Source organism: Malania oleifera, chromosome 4, assembly GCF_029873635.1.
Source record: "Malania oleifera isolate guangnan ecotype guangnan chromosome 4, ASM2987363v1, whole genome shotgun sequence".
Taxonomy (NCBI): domain Eukaryota; kingdom Viridiplantae; phylum Streptophyta; class Magnoliopsida; order Santalales; family Ximeniaceae; genus Malania; species Malania oleifera.
Window position 1 is genome coordinate 43,771,528 of NC_080420.1, and position 16,463 is coordinate 43,787,990.

At 34.7% G+C, this 16,463-nt stretch overlaps 1 protein-coding gene across 2 annotated transcripts in view; it reads right to left on the reverse strand.

Moving 5' to 3' along the window:
* Positions 1-723: 723 nt before the first annotated feature.
* LOC131152711 (2-oxoglutarate and iron-dependent oxygenase domain-containing protein CP2-like) overlaps positions 724-16,463 on the reverse strand; it is a 72,671-nt gene continuing 56,931 nt past the window's right edge. For both annotated transcript variants that reach the window (XM_058104523.1, XM_058104524.1), the window contains 3 exons: positions 2,757-2,875; positions 1,115-1,226; positions 724-1,002 (listed from right to left, as the gene is read on the reverse strand). In XM_058104523.1, the coding sequence (XP_057960506.1) occupies positions 967-1,002; positions 1,115-1,226; positions 2,757-2,875 (267 nt within the window). In that variant the 3' untranslated portion in view covers positions 724-966. The remainder of the gene's footprint in view (positions 1,003-1,114; positions 1,227-2,756; positions 2,876-16,463) is intronic.

Below are 16,463 nucleotides of genomic sequence, written 5' to 3' on the forward strand. Positions count from 1 at the left end.
ACAATTGTATTTTAAATAAAAGCATAACTACTCAATTCCATATAGAATGTGTCATATACCAATAGTTGCATACTTGATTTAAATAAATAAGTAAATAGCAAAATTTTAACATAAAAATGAGAGAGAGAGAGAGAGAGAGAGAGAGAGAGAGAGAGAGAGAGAGAGGAATTAGAGAATTTTGTGAAAAATAAATAAATAAATTTCTTTTTAAGAAAAAAGAATTTTGGGTTTTTTTTTTTTTTTGGGCGGAACTAGAGACCAATTTGAGTTGTTTTCAATGTAAATATGAAAGTCTCTTTAAAAGTTGACGGTTGCAATGGCAAGGGTTTATAATTGCTTTCATCCCAAGCTCAGAAGTTCCATCAGTTCTTTAACTGGCTGGTTCTATGTACCTAAAAGTCAATAATGACAATGGAATCATATATTTGCAATAGTACTTTAATAAAAACTTCTAATTAACAACCACACTCATTTCAAACCTAAGCAGCTCCCAACAGAGTGCAAGGTGTAATTGCACATTCAAATATCTGGAGCATCAAAGCTGTTCTCGAGCAGCAAGATCCCATACAGTAACAAGCTTAAATGTTGCAGACATTTTAAGACTGAGCATAACAGATGCAATGTTTCAAGTTCATTCTGAAACTATTACTCGAACTGATCATGATGCATATCACTTCAAAAGATTAAAAAAAAAAAAAATTCGAAACAAAAATAGCACTAATAAGTGTAAATTCAGCAGGAACTTATACATTAGATTGAAGATAATTGTAAATACAAAAAAAATTAATGGCACCACAGAGGGGTGAATTTTGGGTCAGCTGATGAACAGGACATCATGCTCAGTTGACATGATATGAATGTACAGCTAGCACAGTTAAAAAAAAAAAAAACTTGGTAGTCTGTCAAAGAGCGATGCTATTCTGATATTTTACATTTTTCCTAAGCAAAACTTGTATGTGGACTAGCTTAAGAAACAGATTCTCCTTCTCTCTTCAGCAATTCCTTTACAAAGCCAAAACCCAAGATTTTAGTTAGTCAAATTAGGCTTTTTCGGAGAACCCAAAAGAACAAAAGTTTAACAGAATTTTCGTATGTCAAAATATGTACAGCATACCAGTTTGGTTGCTGCAACTGACAAGCTCTGCCTTTCCTTTTTCTCACGATGGCATTCTCCACACCAGCTAGAAAAATCTTTCTGATATTTCTTCAGCTCTCTAAATACTGAACTGTAAGAAGAAAATCATGGATGCAATTCACAGAAGTGGACAAAACAGAAATAAATTTTTAATAATCTGTTCTAAAGAAACATAAGCAGTAAGCACAAAATCAAGCCTGATAAAAAAATATATGATCCAAAAATGTTTGCACATTAAAGGCACACACACACACACACACACACACATATATATATATATATATTTATACATATATATTTTCCAGGTCCATACGGAGAATAGTTGGGACAATGCGACATAATGGGCAGAGAGCCCAGTCCCTTAAAACCCAACCCACTCATTCCCAAGGTTTGAACATAAGACCTCAAACATGATTAAGTCTCCTGCTCAAACCACTAGAATGTCCCAGACTGATCCGGTAATACATGATGGGGTTTCCTGATATAGAATAATTCATTAGAGTCCAGTGCATCACTCACACTTTGTATGGACTGATATTTTCAACAAATGTTTAAGAGGCAAACGCCTAAGGTGAGGTATTTTAATCGTTAGGAAGCAAGGTATAAGCCCCAAGGTGTTGAGGCATAAGCCTTTTGAGAATTTTATTTTTGGACACAACAACAACAAAAAAAAATTGTGGTATTTTTGGAAAAAAGTACGAAAATAAATTGTTAAAATTTTCTAGCCAAATGTAACTTGGTGCTTGAAAAATAATCACTAAGACTCTTTCAGTCTTTTGTCATGCAATCAAAGTAGACTATGGAAGCTAATTTCAAAATCTTTTTGAGCAATTAAAATGGGAATTTTTTAGGGGTTCAAGGTGGGAGGAAGAGGCAGTTTAATGAGATTTTTTAACATGTTACTGCCAATGTCAGCATTTTATTATAATGATCCAATTTTAAGGCCAAGAGAATTTCTGGAAACTTCGGAGCCTTTTGACTCAGCCAAAACATGAAGTTTCTCACTCCATAGCTTCCCATGCCATCTTATTCCAGCAAGTCATCCTTAGAAACCATTAGGAGTGTGCAGGTTTTCTCCCCAAGTACCTATTCCTTTGGACTTGATTTAACAGAAGGCATTCACAACCAAAATTGTCAATTAGACATTACGTTTCAACAATAACAATCCAGAATGATACTGATAAAACCATTAAAATACTTATTAAAACAAGATCAATTACCATGTATTTTTAGGAAATACTCAACTTATTAACAATAAAACAATCAATTTTCGCCCAAAGCACTCCAGAAGCAGCAGTTGAGTAATGACAATGTCACTTTGGAGTGGAAATGGACACTAGTATGGACTTTAATATCATAATGCAAGGTACACCCCTTCTATAATTTGTGTCACATTGAGACTCATACATGCACTGAAAGATGGAATTAAGCTGTACTACAAATCAGCAATCAGAATCATTTAACACATTAAATGTTAAGGTGACGTCAATAATAGTTTGCTAGCCAGACAAGCTACTATTATTATAAAGATTCAACCTAGGTTTTCCAAATTTGCCAATTCAAATTCTTGGTTTGCAAAACTTTTTTTGGTTTGGTGGGGGAACACAGGCAAAAACCGTACCTCCTGCACCACAATAGCAAGTTGATTCTGTGCCCAGTTGTTGTGGCTCTAGCACCATGGCGATGGCGACCACGATGAAGAACTGCGTGTCCCGGAACATGGTAATAATCTAAGATTTCCTGTATATGTACCACAAAGAAACACCATTGGAAGAGTCTTCAATCCATTATAGTGAAAATTTGCAAGAAACTAAGCCAATTTGTAGCTCAAACAGCATTAACAGACATCTTTTATGCATAAAAATAACTAGAATAAATTACGAAGGCTTAATGTCAACAATTTAAATCAGATAGTGCAGGGTGGAGTAACTTAAATCTCTAGAGCAATTTAGTGCTTCCTATTTTCAAAAGGCATCCCAATTCCCACTAATAAAAAAGTGTGCAGATTTCGGCTTCCACTGAAAGAACCAATCGAACCAAACTAGTTTGGTCCATTCCGTTCGATTCCATGATTTCATTCGGTTTGGTTCTGCCTTGATTCTTCTACCAAAATAAAATTGTTTCAGTTTCAGTTATTCCAAAAAAAAAAAAGTTCAGTACCAAAGTTTAACCCTTTCGACTGCTGGCTTGCCCTGCTCCAAGCAAGATGTAGGCATCTAGCAGTAATGGCACAAAGGATGGCTTCTGCCTTCAACTGGACTTGGGTAATTTTGGGGATGAAATTTAATTTTCATTTCCTGCAATTATTCTATTTCTTCAGAAATCGGTTTCCCCAAATTTTCATTTTATGCAAGTGATGCAACTCCCTCTCAGTTTGTTAAGCGCCATCTTCCTTTGTTGCTCCCTTCATTCAACTCACATGACCAAGACATGCTGTTGAGTGTGAGTGTTGAATTGGTACTCAACAAGTCATGTTACTCAACTAGCATTTTTTCAAGCAGCAAGAACAAAATTCAATGTCAGGCATGACATTCTCTTTCTTTTTTATTTTTCGCTCATTTTTTACACTGTTTTCAGGGATGGCATCTGATCAACCAATATTATTCCTGCAGCCATTGCCTATGCACATGAAACTTAACACAATGAAGATCATTGATCAAGATGCCATTACAATAAACTCACCAGATCACCCACGCAGATCTCAAACACCTGGGAGCAAGCTTTAAAATGGGCACTAGTGACCATCTTACAATGGAGTCCTCCAGCTTAAGTCTAAAATGTATGGCTAATACATCTCGTGTGCAGTGTTTCACACTTCATTGACAAAGTTGTAACAGAATCTCATGGATATGGCCACACCTGGGGCTGGTAACCAAGCTTGGTTGATGGAAAATTGAAGCTATTAAATATTTTATATATATACACAATCCACACGACCACACAAGAGGGTGGCAAACAAGTTGATTGCTTGCAGTCCCACATCCAAAAACAAGGCTTAAAATGTTAAAAAAAGCAATGGAGTTATCATAACCAAATAAACCAATATGTAACCCTTAGTATTTGTGTGTGCACACGTGCATGCAGACGTAGCATATATGCACATGCCCATAAAAATGCACATGCATTCGTATACAATACACACATAAACACACATACTATACACATACATATATTATAATGTTGCCACATATGAAGACAAACAAATCTGATGTGTATGTGGGATTATGTTTTAGGCTTATTAGCAACACAATTAGCAATGTTATGTTATACAGACTAATCAACCAGTGTTAAAAAGTTAGTTGATTACTGAAAGGCATGGAGAGTGCCTAGGAATTGCGCACCTGATGGGTAGATCATACAGGGTATCCTAAGGGTCCCAAACACCACCATTGTCAGTTCAGCCAGGGAGGAGTTAGTTTATGAAGGCCTTTAATTTTCAGATGAAGATTTGTGCTCAACCCATGAGAATCCAATTGAAGAAGAAGAGAGTAATGCAGGCATTCAAACATACACAACTATAAAAGAGATGTTGACAGCACTTCTTACAGTTGTACAAAAACTGGCAGAATATCTTGATGCAACTCCTGGAATTCTAGTTTAATTAGGTTGGGCATTGATAGAATATTTTAAAATGATTCGATTTCCCAAAATATGGGTATTAAACAAGGTCTTAAATTTTTATATCAACTAAAATTTGGAGGCTTCAAAAGTATAGAAATTTCTATGGAAGATGTCAATGTAAATTTTCATTTTGATTTCAAAAAAATGATGGAAGTATGCAGTAAAGCATGGAATTCAAACTTTCAAAACTATTAGTAAAATGATAATGCAAGATTTAGGACATGAGGACCAGGCATGTGGTGTATAAGGTGCAACAAATTGCAACGTAATCATATTAAACATATTCAGTCAGTATAAATAAAATCCATAAAGAATAAAAATGCAGATAACTTATAATTTTTTGATATACAGAAGCATGGAAGCGATTTATATATTTCTTATCTTAGTTTCAATAAAAGAAAAGAAAAATTAAGAGAGAAATTTCAATTTGGGTTTTGAATATCAAAATTGAATTTCAAATTAAAATTTTGTAAAATTTTGCTGAAATTTATTTGAAAAAATTTCAGTTAATTCGTGGGAATTTTGTAAAATGGAATTGACTGCCATTTCGATTTCGAGGGCAGTGGAAAGTGGAAATTTCAACAATTTCATGGAAATAAAGACCAAGGAATTAAAATTTTAATCATATCAAATTCCTCGGATTGCAAATTCTTTGCTTGGATGAACATTTCTAAGATTTTTTTTTTTTAAACTGTATTTTCTTCCAGCTGCTCTGCTTGCTGAATATGATCAAGTCGCTGATGATCCAATATGAAGAGGTTGGAGAGGATAATTAATGAAACATCCTGCAGAGTGAGGCCAACCAAAACTGATTATTCTGCACCTCTGATTGCAGTGCTTGCCGTAGAGCACCTTCACATGCATATGCCATGAATGATCAGTAAACAACACCATTCCCTTCGCTGGCAACATGTCAAAAGGAAGTGCCGAACCATCATAGACAGAAACCTTGCAACTTGAGAGAACCTCTGTGAGACAGGAATGAGATATCAGTTGCTCACATCTTCTGGGTTTATTTGTCAAGGGGACATTCCAAGCCAACATCAAATCAAAGCTGGAGATATTGAAGTTAATGTGAGATGTAAAGGGCTTTAGGTGTAATGAAGGTGTGAATGGGAAGAGAATGGGCACCACACCCATGAAGAAGGAGATAAGTTGCAATGATGGCACACATGAGGTGAGGCAAATTATGACACAGAAAAATGAGAGAAAAGTGTAGATAGAGAGGGAAGAGAGAGATCAGACTGAGATTGCAAATGACACCTATTCTTTCCAAGGATACTTCGTGGTCGGGTGCTAATACCCTATACAAATGCTTGGAAAATTTTAAGTTTTCTTGTTGACCATTAACTAGTTGTATTTGTTGGCCTAAAAAGGCTTAGAATCTTGTTTTAATGATAACAAATCAAGGGTGTACTTAACATGTTTGTTTAAGTATCTATCAGGTCTTCAAAAAGAGCTTACGAGATCGTGTTCATGTGTTTGAAGAAAATGGATGAAGTTTATACTCAAGGCAATGAGCTATGATAGATGTCAAAGTATATTGAAGTTAGAAAGCTTCAAGTTGGATATAGAAAGCAAGCCAAAGCATGAAGACTTTGTTCTTAAGATAGAGTTATATATATAAGTCTCATGCAAGTACTTCACCAATTCAATATTGATGCATGAAGCTCTTAGGAAAGTTTAAGTGACTTAGAGACCTTATTTCAAAATCATGGAAAATGTTTTAATGTCTTACTTATGTTTTTCCAAGATCCAAGTAAAGTTTTGAAATCAAAATTTGAAAAATCACTTAAGCTGAAAGCAGGACGGGCGACTGACATTTTTATGTGCTTTTTAAGAAAGGAAACATAGCCGAGACAGGCGATTGACCCTTAAAGCTCAGTCGACTAACCCAACACTGTGTTTTCAAAATACGCTGAACATAAAAGGCTTAGGCAACTGACCTCAGGCATAGTCGACTGAAGTTTGTGTTTTAATTTTTAAACAATGTTTGAAAAGTTTCCAAATTTGATTTCTTGGGTTCCAAACTTAGAGATTACTTGGGAAATACTGCAAGTAACTTGGGGAAAACGTAAAGTAACTTTACTACTCTATAAATACTTGATATTTTCACAAATTACATACAAGCAATCAAGCACATACAAATTACAAATTCGAAGTTCTCCTACTGAAATATTTTCTGTAGTATTGCTGTGTTTTTGCGGAAACAACCCACGGTTTTCTAATCTTTTCCATAGTAGTTAGAGGCGCGAGGCGAGCCGAGGCGCAAAGGGTCTTTGAAGCCGAGGCGCGAGGCGAAGGCGCACGCCTCATGAAGGTGAGGCGCACAATTATTAAAATGGTGTAAAATGTCTATTTGGGGTAATTGATATATGAACATATGAATATCTAGTAATATTAGAATTTAAAATGCCAAAAAATTCAATTACAAAATTGAAAATTTAGCCCAAAAGCATAAACAATTCAACATAGTTCATCATCAAAAGAAAAGAGTACAAATCAAAAAATAGTAGCTAAATTTTAATAAAAAAAATAAATATTATGTATTAATTATAATTTATAAACTCACATTAATTAAACAAAATATTACAAATTAAAAAATAGTAGCTAAATTTCAGTAAAAAGAATAAATATTATGTATTAGTTATAATTTATAAACTTGCATTAATTAAACTAAATATTTAATTAGTAATTACATATAAAGAAGAAGAGGAAAAAAAGTAGCCAAATTTTAATAAAAAGAATAAATATTATGTATTAGTTATAATTTATAAACTTACATTAATTAAACTAAATATTACAAATTTAAAAACAGTAGGTAAATTTCAGTAAAAAAAATAAATATTATGTATTAGTTATAATTTATAAGCTTAGATTAATTAAAGAAAATATTTAATTTATAAGCTTACATATAAAGAAGAAGAAAAAGAGAAGCAGCAGGCAGCAGGAAGAAGAAGAAGAAGAAGAAGAAGAGAAGCAGAAGGCAGCAGGAAGAAGAAGAAGAAGAAGAAGAAGAAGAAGAACTCGCGAGGGCTCCTGCTGGTTGGAAACGAAGTCGCGAAGGGTCGTGCTTCTTCAAAATGTCGAAGACGAACTCACGATCCTGGTTCGAAGCTCGAAAACGAAGTAGCGAAGGATTCCAGCTGGTTCGAAGGCTCGCAGACGAGCTCACGTTGCTGGTTCGAAGGATCGCGAAGTCTCCTGCTGGTTCAAATCTGCAAAACGAACTCACGAAGGGCTTCGAAGGGCCGAGAGGGGCTAGGGGCTATGTTCGTTCGAGTCGAATGAGGGCTACGGGTCTGGCTGTGGCTATTTCTCTACTTTAAATGACTAAAAATTCACAAGGCGCGACTCACTGCGCCTGTCGCCACAGTGCGCCTCGTCTCGCCTAGCGTCGCCTCTTGCAGGTCGCCTCGCCTCACCTGGTTTGAGGCGCAAGCCTCTTTGCTTCACTGCGCCTTGCGCCTCAGGCGCGCTTTTAACTAGAAAAGATTCTTTTCTACTGAGAATTTCAATTCAAATCAGAACCCTGGTGATATTCTACTGAGCTTCACTCTTCTATATTGATTATTGTTGAAGTATATTGTTTTTCAATTGTACAAATCTGCTCTAACTGAGAGTTTCAATTGTACGAACAAAGTTTGTTCTTGTTTCTTGTTTCCTTGACGATTCAGGATTGTTAGATCATTGCCTAGTGAGAGGGGATTCTCGTTAGAGAGGCGAACTCCACCTTTGAGGGAGAGAGGTTGTAACTTCACCTGGTAACAAAGTTGGAAAGGAAAATCCTCATAGCGTGTTGCTTGGGGCAAGGACGTAGGCTTCTGGCTGAACCTTGTAAAAAATCAGGTCTTCAGCTCTTCTTCCCTAATCTCTTTACTTTATTGCAAGGTTATAATCTGCGTGTATGTTTATTGAGAACTTGCTGCATATTGAAAATTTCTGAAAAACTGATTTTGGTTCATACTTGAAATCAGGGAACATATTGGTTATCATTGGTTGGTTTGACAAGTTCAAAGTAAAATTTGAATACTGATTTTTATATCACAGCTGAAGTTAATCTTGTTTAATTAATTAAAGGAAGTTTCAGGCTTTATAAAATTAATCTTCTGAAATTATTTTAACATTGTCACTATTTATTGTTGAAGAAAATTCTGATTCTGAATATTAAAGTTCTGAGATTTTTTATCAAGCTGATCTTTAACATCATTCATTCATAAAAGATTGAATTTGGATTGTTCAAAGGATTGTTGACTGAACTTGTAAGGATTGTTGATCAACATTATTGTGTTTGTGTGATTGCTGAAAATCAATTTGCTGGGTTAATACTTAAACTAAGGAATTTGTGAAACAAAGTTATAAAGAAATTTGAAAAACCCAATTCACCCCTCCCCCCTCTTGGGAGTATACCTAAATTCTCAATATTCTAATGTGAGCTTTTGGAGTAATTCATCAAATAGATTGAATTAACAAAAGTGGGCGACTATGTAAGCTTCACTGGTGTGTCCTCTAATACAAATCCAATATGCGACATCTCTATCAGGTTGTTGGTGACTAGGTTATGATTTATTTTTATGTTGCTTTTTTTTTTTTTTAACTTTGAGTGCTGAGTTAATGACCTAGATGAAGTATACGTATCATAGTTGCTCATTTCAATTACCAAGTGAAAGTTTTAATTTTGTTAAATCAGCACCCAGTTTCATTTAGCCAATTTGATGTTTTATGAGTTTACTTTGGTCTCATTAGTCATGCCCCTGAAATATGTGCTCAACGCACCCTTCTTTCGGGGATAATATCAAGGTTTGTTGCAGAGATTGTCAAGTTCAGGGGTTGGAGGGCTTTAAAGTGATGAAAAATATGAAATTTGTGATAGATAAATTGATGCAATTGAATAAAAAAGTGTTTGGGAATGTTGAGCAAAAAATATCCCATGGAATAAAACCAATATATTCCATGATCTTCAGAAAAAAATCTGCACCCTTAAAAACATTTTCTATAATTTATCAGTCTTTCTTTTTATCTTTTTAATGCATCAGTTTTGGATTGGTAAGCATTCAAGGACTGCCTTGGCTGTTGCACTATTGTCTATAATTTTTGTTGTCCATTAGCATGAAACCTAAATAAATTATAGCACTAATGACTTGCGCTTCTCTTTCTCCTAATGTGCATTCTCTTTGTCTTGATAGTTCTGAAACTGTGTCTCATTTCTTCATGCACTGCGCTTTTGCTTGGGATATATGGATAAGCTTTTTGGTCTTCTAGGAAAAAAATTGGGTTTGTCCGGGGTCAGCGGAGGATATGCTAGTCACTTCGTTTTTTGGTTTTGGTGAAAGGAAGGATGCACATGTTCTATGGACTTCTACGGTTTTCAAAGTTCTGTGGGGTTAATGGATGGAACCAGAGGCTCATACTTATAGGAGAAAAGTTCAACTTTTTTTTGTTTCAGGATAAGATTCATTATTTTGCCTTGCTTTGGTGTGCTTGTGCAAGTTGTTTTAAAGGAGTGAGGTTTTCTGATACCCAATGGGATTGGCTTTGCTTTGTTAGTCAGATTGTTGTTTCTTTGATGTATTATTGTTGTAAAGTCAGAGTAGGAGCAGAGAAGAAGAGAAGGAGAAAAGAAGAAAAATACTAAAGAAGGAAGCAAGTGAAAAAAAGGGTGGTCATTTTCTAGAGCCTTATGTACAGCTCCATTTATGCCCTCTTATGTATTATAAGAATAAAAAAGACTCGAGGATAGAAAATAAAAATAAAAAAACCCTGACTCATATTACCTAATTACTAAAATACCATATTTCTTCTAGCACTCCCCCCTTAAAGGTGTATAAATATAACCTAACCCCATGCTGTCACAAGACATCGTCTAAGTGATCCACAATTTTCACAAAGTCCCTACAACCTTTTTCAACACATCATCCCTCACAAAAATGAGGGTCAAGTGGTCAACTTCAATTTTCTGTCCTTTTATGAAATAATGAATTCCAGGAGATAAAAATGCCAGCTTGATCATCAGAAAACATATCTATTGGCTTCATTACCAAGAATCCCATGTTTGATATAAGAGGCTTCAGCCACATAAGCTCGCTCAATGTGAGCCATATCTCGATATTCTGCTTCAATACTAGATCTTGCTACAGTGGCTTGTTTCTTGCTATGCTCAGTAACAAGATTATCTCCCACAAATGTACAATATCCAGCAATAAACCTTTGATCACTAACAAAGCCAGTCGATCTCCATGTATCCCATAATTTCACAGCTTTTATTGCATACATTTATCAAGCCTTTGCCAAGAGAGCCTTCGAGATACGCAAAATCGTACAAACAACAACCTAATGTAGTTGTTTGAGATTTTCCATTAATAGACTCACCACCCCCAATAAAAGATACATCAAGTCTATTGATAGTCAAGTAGATCAATTTGCCAACCAAATGCTCATATTGACGTTTATCTTCAAAGTCGAGTTCAACATCCCTAGACAACTTCATGTTAGGATCCATAGGTCTATTAAATCGTTTAGCTTCAAACAAGCCAATCTCACCTAGCAAGTACAAGGTATATAGCTGAAATATATTCAACCCTTTTCCTACACCACACAATCTCAATATCAAGAAAGTAACACATAGTACCCAAGTCCTTGATTTGAAATTTAGCTTGAACCCACAACTTAACATATGCAACTGCACTTCGGTCACTACCAGTAACATATGGCCGTAACATAACGAAAAATGAGGGGGCCAAAACCGATACAAACCGATATTGCGGGGAGGATAAAATTCACGGCCCTAACGGCTGTTACGGCACCGTAACGGTCCATAATGGACATTACACAACGTTACACTTTGTAATGATCCATTACAGACCGTTACACTAGCTGACAGTCCCATTCGACCACTCTACTTGTCTCCTTCAAACCCACGATTCCTTGCTTTCCCCCTCTCTCAACCACTCATCCTCGCAGATCTACCATTCAAAAGATTGAAATTTTAAAATCGTACCTTTGATTTGTTGTTGGAACTTGGAAGCTGAAGAATAAGAAGGATTGTCTGTTGTAGTTGGCCTTCACATCCTCCATTTCTCCAATTTCGATCTTCAAAACCTCATATCTGCCCCCCTCAAGCAGTCGCTGACTCGCAGCCTTGCAGTAGCTCCGCAAGTCGCCGATAGCCCTGCATCAACTCCCTCCGCCAGTCGTTGCCACTCGCCAGCCCCATCTCCATTTTCGAGACTCGAGAGTTTGAGAGTTGAGACTTGAGATAGAGACTTGACTACTCGAGACTTCAGGCAATCTGGTCTAGCGCACGCAGGAGAGCTAGATTGGAGATTTGGAATCCAACGCACGCAGTCGCAGGGACTCGCAGTCCTTCAATTTTAACTTTCGAGTCTTTGTTGCTTCGAGACTCCTCGAGGCTCAGTAGTCCAGCACCCAGCGCACGCAATAGTGCAGTACCTAGCTTGGTCCCTCAGTGATTCTTCTTAATCCCTACTTTCCTTAATCCTTATCTAAGTTATCTACTTATCATAGTTCGAAATCGTGGAAGCGGGTAACGTCGCGTAACGGTCGCAGGTGTTGTAGGACGCGGGAGACGTGAGTGTTATGTAACGGGAAGCGAGCGTAACAGTAGTGAATTTTTTTCACGCATACACAACCATGCCAAAATCGAAAAATAAGCATGAAATCCATTAATACATGATTTTTAATGACTTTTGACGGCTTTCATTCAACCTACAAATGCTTTTTAATAGGCATTTTGATTTTTATATTAATTTTAGTGTGCTGCTTACAAAAGAAAGGCATATTTTTTTATAGTTTGCATTACTTTAAGGGGTAAAAAAGATGTGGAAATGTAATTAAAATGAAGAATCTATTAATTAAAGACATAAAATTACTAAAAATGAGTCAATAGACTCAATAATTTATATTACAATTTAAAATTAACAAAATAAATATGGAATTGTAAATCTTACAATTTAATTATTTAAATGGTAGTGTACTTGAGTCACTTGAGACTTAACTAATTGTGTAGAAATCAGAATTTATTATAAATTGTAGATCTAATATTAAATTATTAATTGTCAAGGTATTAAAAAAAATTAATATGTAGAACATTAATTAATAATTTTTTACTAAATCGGCACTCTAACTCTCTAAGTAACTCCATAAATTTTATATTTTAATAATTTTGTACTTATTTTTATTTTAATTAATAAATTCTACTATATAATCATTTACAAATTTACATACTAATTAAATAATAAATATAAACTGAAATTATAAAATAAACTAAATTATTAATTTAGAATAAATTGGTAATTTACAATTACATTAACCAATGAAGCATAAGTACTAAAGAAACATACTCACTCCCAAGTCCCGGGTCCCGATCGAAGCTGCAAGAGAGCTGCAGCCTGCAAGCCTCCAAAATTTGGAGGAATCAAAGGCTTAGAAGCTGATTTTTGGTGCGAATGGAGGCAACCTGCAGAGCACAGCTCCTTCAAGCGACAAATCGAAGATTGGAAGCTGATTTTTGGGTTCTTACGCTGGACAAAGGAGACAAACTGACAAAGAGGGAAAAATCAAACACCTTCAAGGGAAAAATTGAACACCTTCAAGACGATCTGCCAGTCAGCCGACCTGTGATGGCTGCGAACTGCAAAGAACACCTTCAAGGCAAAAATCGAAGCTGATTTGGGGATTTTGAACCTTCAGATCAGTAGATCGAAGCTGTACAAAGGAGACGAAAAGTGAAAGAGGGAACAGCACAACAAATCAAAGGCTTCGAAGCTGCTTTTCGGTTCTTTGGAGGCTTCAAATGAAGTGATCTAAGCTAGACGATGGAGAAACACACAAAATGGAGCAGATTCGATGAGACAAAGAAGGTACGCAGTAGTGTAACGGGCTGTTGGCCGTTACATGTTGTAACAGACGTTACGGGTATCAGAGACCTGATTTTCTGTTACGTAACAGCCATTACGCTACGCAATGGCTGTTATTTAATACCATGCTACTTATCTCTCACTTTCTCTCTCTTTAATCTTTACTTTACTAGTTTCTTTTTTTTTCCCCCTTTTTTACTTATATAGTTAAATCTTAAATTAGTATATAATTTATATATTATATTATATTAATATATTATTTATTATATCAGTTTTAGATTTATTTATATATTATATTCTGCTTTAATTATTTATATATCATAGTATATATATATTATATGAGGTTTACCTAAAATCCTAAATTTCTAATTTTTAAGATTTGAAAAATAAATTTAATGGTTTTAAATTAAATATATTGTACATAAATAATTAATATTTTTTTATTTTATGACTCATATTTTACTAATAATTAAAATATCTAATATATTAAAATTTTAATTATTTAAATATTTTAAATAAACATTACTTATTATTTTAAATCAAATATTATATTTTATTTTTAAGTAATAAATATTTGAAATTAGATGGACTATTTAGTACTTACTATTTAGTATTTACTAATTATATCATACCTTTCATTTTTTGATAAGGACTGTAACTTTGTATTTTCTATATGTTTTGTGTAAAGATCATCAAATCAAGTCTATCAAGATGCCACGTGAAAAAGGAAATGAGAACTTACCTAATGAGGACATTGGATGGCATTTTAGTACTTCGGCGGACAATAAAAGACATATTATTATGTGTAAATTGTGTGGGAAGATAATTAAAGGAGGCATTACACGCTTGAAACAACACTTCGCACATAAAAAGGGTCAAGTGGCTAGATGCTCAAATGTGACCACACAAGTAAAAGAAAAAATGATGAAGCATCTATAACAGTATGCTGAGAAGAAATGAGATAAACAAAAAAGGCAAGAAGAAGCATAAGCCCAAATTAGAAGAGATTTTAAGAATTTGAGCGATGAAGAAGACTCAGAAGAAGAAATAATGAGATTTGCTCGACAAGAAAGTAAATGATCACAGCAACAATGGGAAGAGAGAGAGAGATTTCGAGCAAGAACAAATGGAGGGGATAATATTTATGAAAAGGGAGGTGGCTCTAGCAAAAGCGGTGTCAGTGGTTTCAGTAGAGCTCGATCTTATAGTATTCGAGAAGATAGAGGTAATGGACGACAAAGGATCAATCCTGATGCCCCTAAAGCTAGACTAAGGGCAATGGATCCTATTTTAGAAAGAAGCAAGAGTATCAACACTAAGTTACTAAAAGGTTTAAAAAGTAAATTAGAAAAAACAATTGAAAAATTCCTAATTTATAATCTGATTTCAGCTAATGTAGTTGACTCTCCATTTGCGCAGCCTATGCTTGATGTTGCTACAGAGGTTGGAAAGGGGGTGAAGGGTTCATTATTTGGAGCAAAAGTATCGAGAAATGATAAATTATGTATCTTCTTTTGCTTGCATTTGGAAGGAGAGAGGTGTAAACATTATATGTGATGGTTGGTCGGGATCAACTAGAAAACACAAAATAAATTTTTAGTTTACTGCAATAGAGGCACCGTGTTTCATAAGTCAGTTGATGCCTTGATGTGCCAAGCCGACCAACTGAATATTATTTCAGAAAAATTTTCTAATTTTGATTGTATATGCAAATAGTATTATAGACTTGTATGTTTTTAATTAAGTAGTAGTAATTATTAAAAGTATAATTTCATTTTAGATTAATGGATGAGGTGGTTGAAGAAATTGGAGAGGAAAATGTTGTCCAAGTAGGGACTTATAAAGAAGTTGCAAAGAAGGCAGGAGAGAAATTATTTTATACAGAAGAGGCCTAATCTCTTTTGGACAGCACGTTCACCTTATTGCATAGACCTTATTCTTGAAGATATTGGTAAGAAAAGTAACGTAAAAAAGTTCTTAGAAGATGCAAAAACAATAACCTCCTTTATTTACAACCACACATGGACAGTGAATTTCATGAAGAAATTCACAAATAATTGAGAGTTACTTCACCCTATCATCACTCGATTTACCACCAACTTTATTGCCTTGGAGACTATTGTTAGCATAAACAAGCATTGAGGGAAATGTTCACATCTGATGCTTAGAAAAACTCAAGGTTTGGGATGGAAAAATCAAGCCCAGCATATGATGTGAAGAAGATTATCTTAAGTAAAGAGTTTTGGCAAAAGGCCTCCGATATAATTAAAGTACAGGACCCCTTATTAAAAGTTCTTAAATTGATTGATGGTGATGGAAAAACAAACCATGGGTTTCATATACAAGGCAATTGATAAGGTGAAGTTGGTCATTCAAAAAGATTGCTAGTTGTACAAAGACTATTGGAAAATTATTAACAACCGATTGAGTTTTCAATTGCACCAAGAATTGCACGCTACTAGTAAGTGTAAATGAAATACAATTTCTTATTATTTTAACTTCTAAATTATGCATAATTGAATTAAAAAACTATTATTGAGTAATAAGTTTGAAAATTTAAATTCTAGATATTTTTATAACCCCTAATTTCTTTATGGTGCCCCACCCTCTTCTGAAGTTGCTAGAAAAGTCATGGATGGGGTTAAAAAAGTGATAACCAAGTTGGTACTCGATATAGATACTCAAATTTAGGCTATTAATCAAGTATTGGTTCCATTAAATTGAATAATGAATTATTTTAGTATTCTGCAATACCTCCTAGAATAATTACTAATATATCTAATTAATTAATTATATTTCACAATCATCCTTTTTTAGTTGTTGCTATATCG